Genomic DNA, 18,241 nt, shown 5'->3' with positions numbered 1-18,241 from the left:
ACAACGGGGACGGAAATAGATCAAAACAAAGCAAACGCATCAGGCAGAGAGAATGTCAGTGGGAGATGACGGCGGGCCGTGTTTGCAGCTTGGAAAAGGGAGCGCTTCTGTCGCTGTCTGATTTTGTGAAGTTCATCCCTGAGAGACTCAGGGAAACCAGACCTTTGTAAACTGCGGTCGTGCATCTCGGACACTGGCCTCTGAGTGGAGTCTGAAACAAACCCTTGGCACCACTGAGTGTACCTTTCCCTGTTCACCCGGTGCATTCTCATCAGTGCTTTTAATATTCCCATACCAGAAAAGAAACACACTCCATTCTCCAGACAGTGTGTTCACAAACACCATCTGTACTGCTGAAGTATTAATGCAGTATATAACAGTTCCTGTATGTTCTTCCCCAATTCGTGTGTGTTTCCCCAAGAAGAACCTGACATTTACCTTTGTCCCATGCATCAAGCATCATAGCAGCAGGTAGAGTAGTGGTGGGAGCCACCATCTTTGGGCACGAAGGACCCAGGTATGAATCCCACCACCTTCTGTAGCACCAAGATACCTACCCAAAACTGCTCCATACATGAATATATATGCACACACACATATGCACATATATAAAGCAGGATAGTCAACCACAGTGGTTGATACCAGCGCTGTACAGTATATTGGCATCTGTTGCATTTAACCTCTCAGTTGCTTCATTCTGATCACCCCAGCTGGTCTTTTAGCTGGTAAGCCTGGTGAAAATGGAAAAGCTTCCTCTAATTCAGCCAAGCTGCAGACCTCCAGCGGGGGTCGAGGTGGCACAGTGGGTTTGACCGGGTCCTGCTTTCCGGTGGGTCTGGGGTTCAAGTCCCGCTTGGGGTGCCTTGCAACAGACTGGCGTCCTGTCCTGGGTGTGTCCCATCCCCCTCCAGCCTTACGCCCTGTGTTGCCAGGTTAGGCTCCAGCTCCCCGTGACCGCAAATGGGACAAGCGGTTCAGACAGTGTGTGTGTGTGTGTGTGTGTGTGTGTGTGTGGACCTCCAGTACCAGGTCTCACCATCCCTGACCTGACCTCCCAGTTCAAACCCTGCGACTGCAGGGTAGCCATCGAGGGGGCAATTGCGGCACAGAGCCAAGGCAAGACTCTCACTTGATGGAGTTCCTGAAGTGGTCTTCGGCAGGATTCTTAACCGTGCAACTGTTGAGGAGCCACAGGTCGGCCTCAGCTGGGTTTTCTGCAAAGAGAGGAGGGAGGGCAGAGGGGAGATGGTGGGGTTGCATCAGAAAAAAATCTCCACTCACCCCCAGAACCCTCAGGCACAGTGCACAACAGCAAAAAGTATTCAACTGCCCTCTTCTAGCAATTAACTAGTCACCTGGTGCCCACTGAGGGTCGCCTAATTGACAGACGCACCTCCCAGAGAGAGGGGCGATATGCCTCAAGCCATGGTTGGACCTCCACGGGTAGAGAGGGAGGAATGGGTATAGCAGTAGTCCCTCTGACAGCATAAGGTGAGACATGTAACGCACACTCATGGATCTAACAGCAGGATGCTTGTGTAAGCACACAGCTGCACTCCCTGCCAAAGGCGATATTTCTCAGAGTGACCACTCCCCAGCCTCTGGGGGGGCATCGGAGCCATGGAGGCCAGGGCCCTGAGACCCTGACAAACCATACAGAGTTCATTCAGGCAGAATTCTGATCCAGCTACCGCTGTTCTCCATGAAAAGTAAGCTTGTTAAGAAGGAACAAAAAATGGAATTAAGGACCTGAAAACTAATTCCAACGCAGTGTGGTGAGATTCCTCTGGTGGGGAAAAAAAAACAAATTAAAGCAGCTGACATCAAGGCTCCACAAGCAGACAAGGAGTTTGATACACCGCCATCCCCACCCCACAATCCTGCTCAAAATGACTTAATGGCTTCCATCCTTTCTGCAGAGCATTTAAGCATCTCCCGCAGCAGTAAAACTCATAGCGAACCAGAGTGCAAAATCAGCAAATGAGCAACAAACAAGTGAGTGTGGGAAGGAGGGAGGGAGAGATATGCATTGGCTCAATCATGTTTTTCCATTTTTGAATCGGGGGGGTTGTGATGAACTGAGCCCATCAGCAAATGGACCCAACAAGCTGTAATCTTGTGGTTAAGCGTAAAAGCATGAAACTGCAAACAGTCACCCGGGTTGGAAAAAGCCACCGATCCCTTGAGTGACATTTCACTGACAGATACCACACAGTAAGGGACCCTCCTGGAGCTCCGGCCTGCAGTTAGTGAACTCGCTGAAAGGGCCTCCCCAATCACAATATTACTTTGTTTTTTCTATCTTTACACTGCTGATATGTCTTTGCCACGCAGCTCAGCCATCGCCAGACCTAAAAAGTCCTGATATCCCGCCAACAGCTGCCCCCCTCCAACCTCACCGCCGCTGAAGGATCCATTCCGTATACAAGGCTGCCTCTGTGCCAGAAACGGTCGGAATAAACAATAACTATAAAGAGCTCCCAAGTGAGCTCCACAATTCTTAGATGTGCCGAGTGAAAAGTTAGTTTTCCCCTCAAGTCAAAATTTCTAGGAAAAATGCAGCAGAGGACCCTTCGTGTGCAATATTTGTTCACAGCGCTTGCATAACAATGAATATAAACCCATTGACATGTGTCAATTGGACAGATGTCACTATGAAAATGAAACAGGCGGAATATTTCATTAACCACACTCAAACTGGAGTAAAATAATCTTCACCAAACTCAAACAACTGAAATTTCGATTTACTTTCTTTAAAAAAAAGTACCTTATAAAAAGTAAACTATTAATTGAAAGACTGAAAAAACAGAAGGAAACGTCATCAAAGTTCAGCTTGGTGGGTGTGACCTTAAAACATTTCTTTAATAAACATTTTAAGTCACGGTGAAACAAATCTTCCTTTATACACAGAATTTAGAACATAAAAAAAATACAAATTTAAGGAAGTGCAGCATTTAGAATGCCAACAATGGTCAACATAAATTATCATTCATGACAATTTTTTTAAGAGAGAATATTAAACAGTTATTAAACACATTCCCTGCTAGATGTAGCAGAGGAGACAGTGAGTTGTTCTGTGGCTCTACACTAATACAGCTCTACAGACAACAGGATACTTCAACCACATTTTTAATAAACATACTATATCAAACAGGAACACTGAAATATTTGACACACTGCAGGCCCCAGATTTTAAGGTGTTCTGTTCTGAAACCTTTTACATGATCATGAAGCGATATAAATGCCGTAGCCAAAACCACAAGCTGAGTGCAGGCCTCTTCAAGTGAGTGTCAAACTATGGACGAAAAACAGCAAATTCACATCTTATTACTTATAATGACTATCTGAGCAGAGTAAAAAAACAACTCGTGCTCTGACACTGCGAACCAATGTAGGAGGTTGTTCCAGTTCGAGTCTAGGCCTGTCCCGCCTGTCCCCCCCACCCCCCCCTTCATACTGCCCACTAAAATAACGTCTGTGACACCAAAAACATTCAGAAGGGAAGTTGAGGTTTTAAAGACAGAAACTCAATTGTTTGGCTGGGGTGGATGCTCAAAGCATAGTTTTAATATCATAGTGAGAAAATCTAAATATTTAAAAGGTTATGTTCTGGTGCTGAACAATTAAACAACGAACTGCTCTGTTCGATCAAAATGTCAAAAACAGGCGACAGCGAGCACAGCGCTGATGCCTCAGTTCCTGGGCTGTTTGTTTGGCTACAGACTCAAATCCAGCTCAGAGTGTGTGAAGTTTGTTCTCCCTCTGTTTGGGTGGGATCCTTGGTGCTCTGGTTTCCTCCTACAGTCCAAAGACAAGCAGTCCAGGTGAATAGATAACTGAAGTGCGTGTGTGCAAGAGAGAGGCATTCTGTAGTGTACAGAAGTGTAGTACATCTACAGCTGAAAGTTGCCTTGAAAAAAGTTGTCAGCTATACTACACAGTAGTCACTGTACGTCGCTTCGGAGACACTTGTGCTTAAATGGAGACATTAGTTATTATTGTTATTACTGTTGTGGTTGTGATTATTATTATTACAGAACATGGAGAAACAACTGCTAAATGAATAAATGTAAATGGAAATTATTAAGGATAAGTAAAGGACACCCTAACTGAACAGTAAGATGGACACCGACTACTAGAAGTAACAACAATACACTCAAGCTGTAAAATTGTACAACTGCCCTTTCACCCAACGTTATCTGCAGAAAGAGGAGCTAATTCAAAGGGCTGCCACAGGCTGCAGTAGAAGTGCACTCGCTGTGGACTGCAGTGCTTTTCCTGGTGGGCCACAGAACAAAGACTGCTGCCGGGGTGGAGGGCGGCCGTCTCGCCTGGAGGGACAGCAAGAGAAATGAGTGTGTGCACGAGAGACCAAAAGGAGAAGGCAGAGCTGGGGGTGGGAGATCGGAGCTGCCGGGGCTCATTTATGAAAGGGAGGGCGCACCACAGACAGGGAGGGGTGGGAGAAGCCAGCATCGGCTTACAGAGCTGTGGTGTGCCCTGGAAAACAGGACACGGAGAGCAGATGTCTCCAGAAGGCCCCCTGGGCAAACAGATTCCACATGCATTGTGATGCGCTGCCAGCAGCAAGGCCAGGCTTGAAACGCGGCCCCCTAAGCGAGAGCGACGACCTTCAGCCACAGCGGCGCCAACCTCTGCCCAAGTTCAACCTGCACAATAACTTGGAAAAAGTTGCAGCGCCTTTCTGCACAGTCTCCAAAGAGCATTTGAACAAGTGAGAAAGAAACAAACAAAACATTTTGCTGCATTCCCACATCATGCTCTTATTTCTTTATGTCAGGGGTATATTTCACAATGAATGCCGCAACAAGCTAAATGTTAATTTGTTTCTCCTCCCCGCTGCAGTCCAAGATGTGTTTGCCAGTATCTCGGATGCACTTCACCTACACACCACTAGGGTTCCTGCCAGCGCCACAGTAAGGCGTCTCAGAAGAACGGGGGGCGGGACGGACGACTGGGGCTGGAGGAGTCATCCCCCTCAAGAGTGAGTCACCTGCCTGGTGCCAAGCTGACAGTGAGAATGGGGTTAGGTGCAGAGGGTGCACGGTAAGTGTGTGAGTCAGCATCCAGGACACAAAGAGGAGCTCCTTAACTACCACTGCCACCCACATGCAAACAAGTGATGTTGCAAAACATGGAAGGAAACAGCGATGGCTCTGGTGGGGGGGTTTATTTGCATAAAATTTGCCTGAAAGATACGATTGGGGATATTTACAGTACATACAGTACAGTACAGTTGGGACGTGAGCTGGAAAGGGTTCCTTGGGCTTATCTAACGCGCAGATGAACGGTTCCACTTGTAACTGTCAACACCACCCCGACTAAACAGAGCCCTGGAACTGAAGACGACGCACGTGTTCAGAAACAGTTTGTCTCCATCCAAACAGCGGCAGACGGACTTTGCCGCTCTGGAAAATGCCACCGGGCTCCATTCTCACTCGTCACTGACTGCACCGGCTCCAGTAGAAGCTCCCATGGCTGTGATCCTGTGGCTCCACAGAACAGCCAGAACTGTGCTCCTCACGTGACTTCAAAACCCATATTTGCAGATCCCAAACCCAGCACAGCAAACCGAAATCACATGCACCACTTGACACAGGGTGCCAATGAGTGGGAGTGCATGGCGACACGCAGACCTCCTCAGATGTAGCGTGACAGAAAACGGACTCCCTCGCGTGCTCTGCCTGTCTTCGTTCTGATGAAGCAAGACAGAAGACGGAAACAAAGACCAGAATCATTGCTAGGATGTTGCTGGAAAACTTCAGAACATGAACTGCGAGGAACGTGTGTCTGAATGAACCACATGGGCCCACCATAAGTAAAGACAGCATGTCAACTGAAGACACGGAATTGGTGGAGAGCACCAGGTCTCAGAGGTGTGCTGCTTCACAACGTGCAGGCACTAATTTATTCATTCATAAACTAAGTAGCTTCACTATGAAATAATATGGTCAATAAACAAATAATTAACCAGTTCTTGTAATAGGGCAGCCGTGTGGCACAGAGGGTAGCCCAGCTCCTGAGCAACAGGTTTGAACCTGTTCATCCAGTCCAAAAACATGCTGTTTAGGTTCACACATAGTGTGTGAGCGACAGAGAGAGTGTGTTTCACTGATGTATGGATGAGTGACCCAGTGTAAGCAGTGTATCTAGGAGTGTAAGTCACTGCGGTGAATAAGGTGTGTGGGCTGATAACACTACACAGAGTTCACTGGAAGTTGCTTTGGGGAAAAGCATCTGATAAATAAATAAATGTAAATGAACCTGGTTCTGTCTTTGCCGAGTCAGCATGTACTCTCCTTGCTTCTGTCAGTCTCCCCCTGGTGCTCTTGTTTCCTCCCAAAGTCCAAACTCATGACTTTCTGGCGAACTGGTAACTCTAAATTGCTCTTATCGTGTGACTGTGAAAGTGCACATATGTGTGAGAAATAAGTGTGTGTGTGTGATTGCCATGCAATGAACTTGCACAGCGTCCAGGTGGCACACTGCCTCACACACTATGCTTCTGGGAGAGTTTCCACACCAACACAACCCTCTACTGGACAGCCGGATATGGAAAATAAATAAATAATGAGTTCTTGCAATAGTGGTCGCCTGACCTGGTCAAGTTGAGCAATTCTCAGCACAAGAGACCCACACGAGCTCACCTGTCGGTTGTTATGTTTATATTTACCATTAACCAGCCTAAAAAGAAGTTTACACACCTTCTTGATCGCTGTCTTCACATCATATCCCAGTCATAAATCATTCATGCGAAATAATGCTATATGCCATGAGCAAACATGCGCACCTGGGCCATGAAAGACAACAAACGTTACATGAGCAGTCGGCGCGAGAAACGGTTCTGTGGAAAGAAACACATGAAGGGGCGCCAGTAGGAGGGGTTTCAGCTGAGGAAATACGAACGTTACGGTGCCACTAACATAGAACCAACATCTACTGCTCTCGGCAATGCGGAGGGAGAACAATGCTAACTTGCACAGAGCCAAAGGACCGCCCCCTTCTTTGCTAGCCACACCCTCTGGCTAGCCAGGGGAGGAGCCACAACATTCTGACTTCATCATGTTTTTGCCACCAATAACCTTGAGGTTCTCCTTGGTCAAGGAGCGATGTACGGCTGCGGGCGAACACCCAATTTACTTACCCAGCTTGAACAGGAACCAAACGAGGCGGGACCGGCTGCCACAGGATTACTTACGGCTCAGCGGACTGCTTCAAAACACCCAACGGCTGCTGTGCCGCATGGTACGCCGCGGACACCCCGCATTTCGAAGCTTCATTGCGCCCATTTAATTGATGGAGAAAAAACATGAAAAATGATGGATGCTTCCTTCCTTTAAAAGTACGGGTCACTTTATTCTCTCTCCAGTGCTCAAATGATAAATGAAAGTAATGTCAAATGAAGTTTGAAATAATGTCGGGGAACACATCTGTTCACACAGACGTGCCCTGTTTTTCGAATCCAAAAAACACAAAGTGTCCTCTCCATACTTAGCCAACAGGTTTTAAAGATGGTCAACTTGAAAGAGAACAGGATGTGTGGTTTGTTTTACTCATGGGAACTTGTACTTTCATTTCCCAGAGGAATATGGGGAATTATACATTTATTCTAAAACATCTAACACCTGCCCTCCGTAAGTTCTGTGGACTAGTAATAAGATCTGTCTTCCATCTCAGGGAATTTGTCAAGTCTGAACAAAGAAGAACTTGAAGAACCATGACCCCCAGCCATCTTCAGGCCACAGATGAGATGTTGTTTGGAAAACACATACAAGTAAAACACACCAAGAAGTGTATTACTGCTTTATGAAGCACTCACTATGGATAACCACCCGTCCAATGCAGGGTCACAGCAGTCCAGAGCCTACCCTAGAAGACAGGGTGTTAGGCAGGGTACATCTTGGATGGGACACCAGTGCATCACAGGGCAATCACACACTCCTTCACTCACACATCCACACACTAAAAGGAATTTAGAGTCACTAGTTCACCTGGGACACACAGTTTTGGACTAGATGAAGAAAGCTCCGTGAACACATGGAGAAAATGCAAACTCCACGCAGAATGAGCCAGGTACAAAGTCACATCTGAACCAATGGAACCTGAACCTCCACAACTATCAGGGACTCTACTCACACTGCACACCACCTCTTTAAACTGCTCCCCTCTGCAAGGTGATACAGGACAATTCAAACACACACAAGGATGAAAAACAGCTTCTTCCCCAGTGTTGTGAAACAGCTGAACGCTGCCTGATTTTTATATTGTACTGTATTATTTATCTATTTACTGTATTATCTGTTTAAATTGTTTAATTTTCTATTTTTATACATAAGTGTTCATTTTATATTGTCTAAAGAACTCAGGGAGTACCACACACACACTTTCAGAACCGCTTGTCCCATACGGGGTCGCGGGGAACCAGAGCCTACCCGGCAACACAGGGCGTAAGGCCGGAGGGGGAGGGGACACACCCAGGATGGGACACCAGTCCGCTGCAAGGCACCCCAAGCGGGACTCGAACCCCAGACCCACTGGAGAGCAGGACCCAGTCCAACCCACTGTGCCACCGCACCCCCTGAGTACCACTATAATTTCTTTGTATTGCACAGCAGTACAATGACAATAAAGTCTTCAATTCAATGACCCAGGAACTGTGCGGCACTAGCGCTATCTGCTGTGCCACCATGACACTGACACATAATACTCAACCTGTTAGAATGATGCATGTTTTGTTTAAATTTGGTTTGTTTTCTGTGATATGTACGTCGCTTTGGAGAAAAGCGCCTGCTAAGTGAATAAATGGAAATCTATCACTTTATTTTAAGCCCCCATTTCCCCTCACACATGACAGTTCTATGCAAAGAGCTCTAAATTCTACTACAGAAAAAGCACCAAAAGATGACGACTACAAGACTAACGTTTAAAGATTTAGTATTCAAATTTCCAGGTCAACACAGAGTCCTTTTGTTATAACTGTGTAGCTGCTGATTTCAGTTGAGGCCTTATATATACACATTACATTTACATATTGAAATCATGATTCTCAGCACTGATCATTAACATTTTTTCTCTGTAATAACAGAAGACAAAATCCTTAAATCCCTAAGGAATACATTTTTTTTTCAAGATTCTGTCATGATCTGGTAAGTATGATTTAACAAAATAATCTGACCTTTCATTTTTGCAGCTAAAAAACCAAAGGTCAGTGCTGTATCAGGGACTCTTACACCCCTCACCAAGATTTAAAATTAAATGTTGTACTATAACCTGTATCAGCACTGAGTAATACAGTCCTGCTGCACTGCACCATAAAAACAGGAAGCAAATTTTATGACCTCACATTTGGCTGGTCAGTAAACGAAGGAACACCGCCCCCCGCCATTCTTTGATGAGATGTAATGGGGAAAGCAAGGTGAACGGGAGGCCCCAGAACACTGCCCTGATCTGAAGATCGAGGAAAAAGCAAAGGCTACTCCTCAGTGAACTTTCAGTCTCTGCTCTGTCTTCATGTCTACCATGTGCGACAGAACATGTTAGCAAACAGGTGACTTCAGAGCCGATGTTCACTCGCATACAGTCTTCATCTGCTTACAGATGGTCCCCGAGTTACGATGGACCGACTTACGATTTTTCGACTTACTTAGAATTAGAAACCTTACTTAGAATTTTGATTTTTGATTTTTTCCCCAGGCAACAGATATGCGGTACGATACTCTCTCGTGATGCTGGGCAGGTGGGCAGTGATCCGCATCTCCCAATCTGCCACGCGGTCACTAGCGTATACAACCGATACTCTACAGTGTTCTGTGTTGCTAGCGTCTTTTTGGCTAGCCCCCGTATCTATGTTGTGTTTTGTGCATCTATCAGGTCTAGGAAACGTCCATCTTGTGTCTCCTGCCACTGGTGAGAAGACGACGACGAAGGCAATTACTCCTGAGGACAAACTCAAGATAATTGCCCAGCATGAAGGCAGCAAGCCCGTAATGGCCATCACACGTATGTTAAGCTATGATGTTCGGTAGGTTAGGTGTATTAAATGCATTTTCGACGAACAATATTTTCAACTTACAATGGGTCTATCGGAACGTAACCCCATCGTAAGTCAGGGACAGTCTGTACATGACCGAGGCAGCAGGAAGCGTAGTGGTTACAGCTGCTGCCTTACAATAAAAAGACCAAAGTTCCAATTTCACCTCCTGCCATGGTACCCTCGATAAATGTAGTTACCCCAAATTCATACAGTAAGAATTACCCAGCTGTAAATAGGTGAACCACTGTAAGTAGCCAAACACTGAAAATTATACTGGAGAAAGTGTCAGCTGAATGAATGACAACTACATTTCTTTTTTTAAAGTCTTCCAAGAATCAGAGTAAACACCCAGGAAGAACAGAAGTCCTCCATGGATCCTTTGGATGTAAATACTGAGCCACAGACAAACATACTGCAGGTGTAACACCTATGTTACAAAGAAAACAACAAATATCATCGTGCTGGAAATACTGGGTTAAATGGGAGGCCTGCGGCAGGCTGGTAACTTGGTTCTGACACAGACAGTCTCTCGGGGTGTTGTGCTATGATACAGGGCAGCCTGTCTCAACACTGTGTGTGGTAGCAGACGTGAGGGGGGGGGTCAGTCTGGTTACATAAACAGCAGGTCTGAGAGTCATGACTCAGCCAGTCCTCTGCCACCCCGCCCTGACTGTCAGCCGAGCGGGAATCCAATAACCGTGGTCTCTTTCAAGTGGACGTGACACTGACAGTCTCTGATGGTTGACCATAAATAATAGGATCATAATGACACTGACTTCAAACACTCACTCGTGAGTTCACAATAGACATAAATTCAACGGCTGATTCCGGTGGGACAAAAAATACTTTCAAGTGTTGCCACGTTTTGTCATGACCAAAAAGAAAGTTGAAAAACAAATTAGGAGGCACCTCTTAGAATCCCTCTTGGTCTCTAATAACACAGACTTCAAACTGGGAACACCGATCAACAGAAAGAACCACAAAAACCCATAAAAATAAAAAAAGTTGTTTGCAATAATAGCTCACTGTGGTGGATTACATTATCAAGTGGTGCAGTCAAATTAACTCAATCAGCCAGTGCCAAGACTTGTACCAGGAAGGCAACTCCTTGTAATAACCAATAAACTTATAATATAACCTTTTGGGTCAAGTCCAGATCCTTCAACACAGCACAAGCAAGAGCTTGGAGGTCTCTACCATAAAATGGCTGCAAAAAACAGCTATGTTTCGCATAAACCATTCCATCCCAAGTTATGATGATAATTTATTATATATAAATTTTGCTGATACTTTTCTCTGAAGTAATTTACAATGTTAGGGTTGTACACTAAGCTACTTTCAATGGTTCTACAGCAAGGTAATTTTTAGTGTATTAACTGAGGGTAAGTATGGTTGGGGGGGCGAGTCGAACCCAGGTACTTGCTTTACTAGGTGACGGCTCTAACCGCTAGACTACCTGCTAAGCACTAGCATTAAAAGCGCCTCACTGAATTGCTGTGAATTAAACATCTTAATAACTCTTAATGAGTCAGAGTGGATGTTTGTTAGTCAGCTTATGTTTATAATTGCAGATTATACAAAAACAATATGCTTATGTTCACTGCGCTTCACTTTCTAGTGTGGATGAAACGAAGAAAAAAAAACTAATGAGGTAATCACATATTTCTAACAAGCCACTTAGGAGACACACTTGGATGGAATAATATGCATTATATAAACATAAAAAAAGCTGTACCAGTTCAGATCACTGAAAACTGCCTCTAAAGAACTCCAAGTGAATGGCACAAAGATTCACTAGTCAGTTTTTGCAGCCAATATAATCAAAACTTGTCAAAGTTTGTGGCCCATGAATCGCCTTGACCTTACTTTTAAAAAAAAAAAAAAAAAAAAAAAAAAATACATTTCCACAAAACAGCACCAACAGGAGCTCCTTATTTTTCAGACCTAAACAAATAAAAATGAAATGAAATATGAAAGGTGTGGTATTGCTTTAAGAATATATTTTTTGGGGCCAGGGGGTGGGAAACGGAGTAATATTAATATTTCAATATCTCGCAGATCCTTTCCTGTCAGATTTATTTCCTCTTTTGGTGGAGCAATAAGGAGGGAGGGGAAAAAATATAGAGGGCGACTCAAGTCACCTGTCACCGCTGTGCTGACAGGCTGTCAGGTCGGACTGTGGCGGGACACAAAAGCATGTCTGCCGCCCGCTCGATTCTGTCATTACGTTCCACCTGTTAGTCGAGCTGCTATTGGCATATGGACACGGAGGAATTTTACACTCCACTAGGAGCGCTTCCATTAGGGCACCGGGGCCTTCGGCTGGGAGGAAAGGTGGCCTAATTACCAAGGTGGCCCAGGGAGAGGAAGAAACCCGTGAGCGAAACACAATACGCCGTGACCGCGAGTCACACGTGCACCGCTGGAAGTGACAGTTGCTATTTTTTTCACGCGCGTACTCAAATTAACCTGCCTCCAGTTCGAGGTAATTGTGCCCATTTGCATTCTTGGGCTCGGTAGCGGGTGGTGGTGATGCTGATGCTTAGGGGTTAGGTGGGGGCACACTCATCTAAAGCAGCGCCAAAAACAGAATTTTTATGATCTGTGCTTTCTGGCTCAGCTCACTAAAAAATTATGGCTGCGGTAAGCAATCAAACTGAAAACACTTTTGGGTATTGGACAATTTCCTTCACCCCACGCGACGGGGGCTACACGTTCCATGCTTGGTGTTTTTTTTTCCTTTTCCCCCTTAAAAAAAAAGCCTAATTTCAAACAAGAGTTACATACATATAAAAACACATGCTGTACATCTTCCAGCTTCCAAGAATGCCAGCTGTAGCGGTTGTGACAGCTTTAGGAGGCCAGTATAAGGTTCCCTAGACACTTGAATAAAACATTACAAAAGGAAGTTCCCGCTTCACCTTAAGGGAATGTGAGCTGCCGTTAGTGTTCCTCGTTTGACTGTCAAAAGTAAACGCATCTTAATGACATTCATAAGCACATTTTGCTAAATAAAGTCCAGTGATTCTTCGGGGGTTGCAGGGAAAGGCCAGACTTTAATTTAGACCATTACTGATTCTCCCTGGCTGAGTGTCACGCATAAACAAAATCACCAGAAAGAGGACCGCTTCAGGCTGGAGGCATAAGGAGAGCTACTGTACATCAGGAGCAGAGGCCGCCATCCTCCCGGGAGCCCTGCCTTTTGGTCACCTGATCACGTTCAAGAGTGCAGAGCGGATGGAGCAGGTGGTCAAAGCTGAAAGCTGGAGACAGGAGGCATCGCTCACCATGGACACAGAGGCTGTGCAGCAGAAGGCCCAGGGTTTCCAAAAGGGAAGAAGTGTCTTAGCGCTGCAAGAGCACAAGCAAAACAACGGTTCTGTTTATCCTGAAAGTGAAAGACTAAGCTAAGAGACACAAACCATGATTATTTTGCAAACAATTCCCAAAGGGAGTTTTGTTTACTTTTCCATTCCATTTACTTCTAAATGGAAAGTCCCTTCTCTGTGTCGGGCCGTTTTCCCAACCTATTGCCTAGTTAATGTGTCATCCCACCAAAATGAACAAAGAGTTCCACCATTTTTCTTTATTTTGTTTGAAACCTCACTTAAATCGAGGGCTGCAGAAGCTGCGAGACGGTCCGTGGCCCTCTGAACAGAGGTGCGGAGTCGCACCGATCTGAAAGGAGCTGACGTTCATTCGTGTCCTGTCCAACTCATCTGACATTCACATGTTCTGTGTGTGGGTGCTCCTGCGTGCACGCAGGTGTGTCTGCAAGAGCTCCTGCACAAGAAGGACCCCTGTGGTGACAGACAGTCGAGCGAGGCCCCTCCACAGGCAAGATCGATGGCACGAAGCTAGCTACCAACACTCCCTCCTCCCCGCAACAAACCACAGCTGCAATGTCAGAGAAGAGGAAACAACCCCCATAGATGAAAACAGATGCAAATGAGTAAGAAGGCATCATGTTTGGTGCACCGTTCATTGCCAGGTCCTCAACAGCCGCTGCTATCACCAACTCATCGCTGGAATCAATCCTTGTTTCCATACACTGTGAGAAGGAGACCGTCCTAAGACAGAAGCAGTGGACCGGTGACCAGCTGCAACTTCCCCATGTCTCCAGGACACTCGCTCTGAAATCAAAACTATTAACCAGCAAGGAAGTAAAACGGCACAAAACAACTAGTAACAAAACTCAGCAACAAAAACAACTTAAAAGACTGCAGTTTCTTTCTTTACCAAGGGGAGAAATATTTTATTCTCTTTATTGGGGGAAAAATCTATTAAAAAGAAATGATCAGACTACGAGTGTAATCATGTCATCCAGGTCACTGGGCCTCATTGGAGACGCTGTTTCATCAGATTCGCACCTCTACACACACGTGTCTCAATTCGCTCACACACCATCCTAATTGCACTTCCTGAAGCGCTGCCAACCACAGGAAGCCGTGACCAGGCCGTTTCGTCCCAAGGCCACATAAGGAACTAGAGAAATTAAACCTGATGTTCCCACTTTCGCTGTCCCTCAGTGTTTGCGACATCCATCTTTCATCCCTGTAAGACATTTTAAAATTCATGAATTTAGTGCTTCAGTGACAGAACATCCATCCATCATACATTATTTATAGCAAATCAAAAAACTGGATTAAATTTGTACTTTATAAATGCACTTTGTCCCTGATTTGATTGTGTGCCTTCTGTCATAGTTCCCAGGGAGCCGGAGGCCCCCAGTCCAGTTTAACCCCCAGTGTCAGCCTGTTATAGTGACATACAGCGTAGGACTTCCCGAAACACCCCAGCGTAAATCATGCGTGTGGGCGTCTGATCCCGGGAGGCCAAGTCGATGACACCGCAGAGACTGACACATGTTCCACATATTAAATGTGAGCAGGACGTGAAATGGCGCAGTGAAGGAAAGGAGGGGATTCATTTGTAGAGGAGTATTGATTTCATCTGGATGCACAGCAAAGACTAATAGGAGCACCTCCTGTCAGCATTTGGCAACAAAAGGCAGTCAGTGCTCCGATAAAACTTGTTATACAAGGGCATGTTCAACCACCTTCCACTAAATCTGCAAAATAACATTTTCGCAGCATTCTGGCATCATGCATACAGCAATACCACAGTAGATACAGCACGGTAGTATAAAAGCCATTCAACAACAGATATTAATTTAAAACTAAGTTTTAATTTCTGAAGAGCTGCTAAAAAAGACCTTTCAGACTGAGGACAAATCAAACTGTAACTGTTGTATTTATTTATTCTGTTTTACATGAATTCTGTATATTCTTTTCTTTTACAAACAATGGTTAGGGTTTTCCCTACCGTAGGCTTTGCAACAAGGCCCCGCAAAGCTGAAAAAAATGCCCACAATGCATCACATACTGGCATCCTTTCAGCTGCTCTCAAACATGTAGTTGCAATAGCCATAAAACAGCTGTATCAACAGAGTGGTTAAGTTTTTTTTTTACCGAAGGAGGGGGAGGGGAAAAAAGTATTCAGCTTGTTTGGGAAAATAAAAACGGTATTGTACAGTTTGTGCTAGGTAACATCACACTGCACAGTCAATATTTTACTTCTAAGGCTATTTTCTGGGTTAGGAAAGCACTCACAAGACCAGACCTGTGGCATATTTTCTGTACCCTAGAGACCCCAATACGACAACCCCTAAAGATGAGCCCTCAAAACAGGAGGTGAGGACGCTCCGCTAACTGCTCCGATCAAGACACAGCCACAGAACTGCTGTTGTAGCCAGCTTTAGGTCCATATACAAAAGTAGGATGAAGAATAAAATAAATAAAAAATTAGGCTAATAAAGTACTAGGATTACAAATAATATCCAAGGGCTTAATGAATTACCTTTAGCGTAATGAACTCTACACTTAATTTAATGACAAAATATCCTATTATAGCATTCCCCGCCTGCAGTGGAGACAATGAGGACACGGGAATAAGTCGTAAGTTAAGATAAACCCGTGCAGTTACGGTCGGACCGAACGAACACGAGACACAGGCTCACACAGCTGTGCTTGAACATCCAGCTTAGCCTGGCATGCGAGCTGGTGAATGAGCCTTTCACCATGAGCTGTCTCAAGGCAATGAGTAGAAGCTAGACATTAAGTTATCAATATTCCATAACTGCCCAAAGCACTTTGAAAATCTGGCTCATTCTTCGGACAAACAAAGGAAGTGAAATATTCAGAAGCCATAAAGTCTATCCTTAAATGGGCTTTCCTTGTATCACTACATAAAATGGGTGAAAATCATAAAAAATACAATTATATTGCATGCTGACTCTAGAAACAGCAGGTATAGATCGCAAGTATGAGATGTGTTTACACATGAATGGCAACCTGGACTTAACCATCAGATACAGCTCCTTGGGAAAGGCTTCAATAAATATCCCAGTCATCAAACTGCTCTGTAACTACGTGCAATAAAACACGAAAAGAAAAATAGGGGGTGGGCCCAGCTGTCTGCGGCAGACCGGCTCTTTCAGCAGTCCCTCCTCGATACCCAATGTGCACCAACGCTCCCAACAAGCTGTTCCACTCGCAACGGCTGGAGGTGCTTCAAAATCCCATCTAACAGGCTGCAATTTCTTCAGACAAGCAACGCAGCCCAAACTGCAGAATTCAGTCCAGAGATTTTGATAACAGGATAGAGCACAAAACCAACACTTTTTTCCTCTCTACTCTCTTTATATTTTTATTATCTTAGACAGCCGGAATTATTCTACTAATGCAACAACACTTCAGTCATTTTCTTGAGGGCACAGCAATGACTCAAGCCAAGTTTTGGTCAATTCACAGGGTCAAGTTCAGTTCCTCAACCATCACAGTCATAGTGACTTAGTTGAGAGCTTTTTCACTGGGACTGTAACTGACTGCACTTCCTGTAAAGACCTGGTGAAGAGACCCACCTGGTAGCTGGGGGGGGTCATGAAATTTTCCTTAGAAAAATTGCTGGGCTTTATTTTAATGGTTGTTTATATAATTTTTTTAAAAAAATATTGTGTGATATTGTGATGGTCGTGTGATTTAATATTGTGTTTAGCATAAATGTGTTCTAATGTGTAACTGATGAGAGAGTGACGACAGAGTATTAAACTGGATACACAAAGAAGGCTCAGGGTTCTTATCCTTCATGGGGTTTGCTTGGGACATTTTAATTTTTTGTTGTCACTTTTAAATGCTTTATGGTTTAAGGTCCCAGGATTTAATTCTCTGGTTTTAAATTTGAATGATTCACTTTTCTGTGTTGTGGGCTTAATAGGAAGAGGAGAAAATGTGTTTATATCACAGATGTGCAAATATTATCTGTCATGCACAGCCCATTTCTTCATGCAAGTATTAAAAAAAGTAGTTTACTACTGGTAAACTGCATGTAGTTGTGGCTTACCGCTCTTGTAGGAAATACAGCATCATATTACTTTATAATATTTAGCTTTTTTTAGTAATATTTAGCCTTCTCCAAAGCAACCTACAGTGTTACATTATTTACAATTATTTACAATTTCTACTGGAGGGTAGGTAACATTTCAGGATAAACACCTCGATCGAGGGTACTATGGCAGGATGTGGAATTTGAACCAGGTCCTTCAAATGTAAGGTGGTGGCTCTAACCACCGTCCCCTTTGGGCTTTGCAGCTAGTTACCCAGTTAGCAGAGATGCTTTAAACACTCCAACATGAGCCCTGCTTTTCCCCAGTAACCAAGCGACTGTGTGCAGAAATGGATCTCAATTTTACATATGACACAAGTCCACAGTAGACAAAAGGTAGCTGTACAGTACATTAACCATACTAGTGACCTACTGTTAGCACCAAGGCTTTTGGGAGCAACACTGTAGCACCTGCAGAGATTCCAGCAGCCCTTGGATCAGAGCCTTTCTCCACATATGAAAAATGGGGAGGTGCACCTGTGGAGAGGCAGAGGAGCAAAATTGTGGATAGGGGCTCCGGGGCTGCTCTAGGAGACGCCAACGAGAGGGTGACCCACTTTCCATCCAGTCCCCTGCCCCACCCCCTAAGCCTAAGGCCTCATCCCTCATCCCACTCTGGAGCACGGCCTGGCGACCTTGGGAGATGCTGCTCAGGGGCATGAAGGAGATGGGGAGGGGGCTGAACCTCCCTGAGATGCCCTGACCCATGATGTCTGATACTTACCACATATTAAATCTGATAAC

At 44.9% G+C, this 18,241-nt stretch overlaps 1 protein-coding gene across 2 annotated transcripts in view; it reads right to left on the bottom strand.

Annotated features, from left to right (window-relative positions):
* Window positions 1-18,241, bottom strand: part of cdkal1 (CDK5 regulatory subunit associated protein 1-like 1) — a 298,983-nt gene that overhangs the window by 252,235 nt on the left and 28,507 nt on the right. For both annotated transcript variants that reach the window (XM_018762985.2, XM_018762984.2), the window contains exon 4: window positions 1,130-1,214. In XM_018762985.2, the coding sequence (XP_018618501.1) occupies window positions 1,130-1,214 (85 nt within the window). The remainder of the gene's footprint in view (window positions 1-1,129; window positions 1,215-18,241) is intronic.

Source organism: Scleropages formosus, chromosome 18 (genome assembly GCF_900964775.1).
Source record: "Scleropages formosus chromosome 18, fSclFor1.1, whole genome shotgun sequence".
In the NCBI taxonomy this organism is placed as follows: domain Eukaryota; kingdom Metazoa; phylum Chordata; class Actinopteri; order Osteoglossiformes; family Osteoglossidae; genus Scleropages; species Scleropages formosus.
Note: the sequence above shows the minus strand (reverse complement) of the source record. Positions and strands in the feature narration are given on the sequence as shown.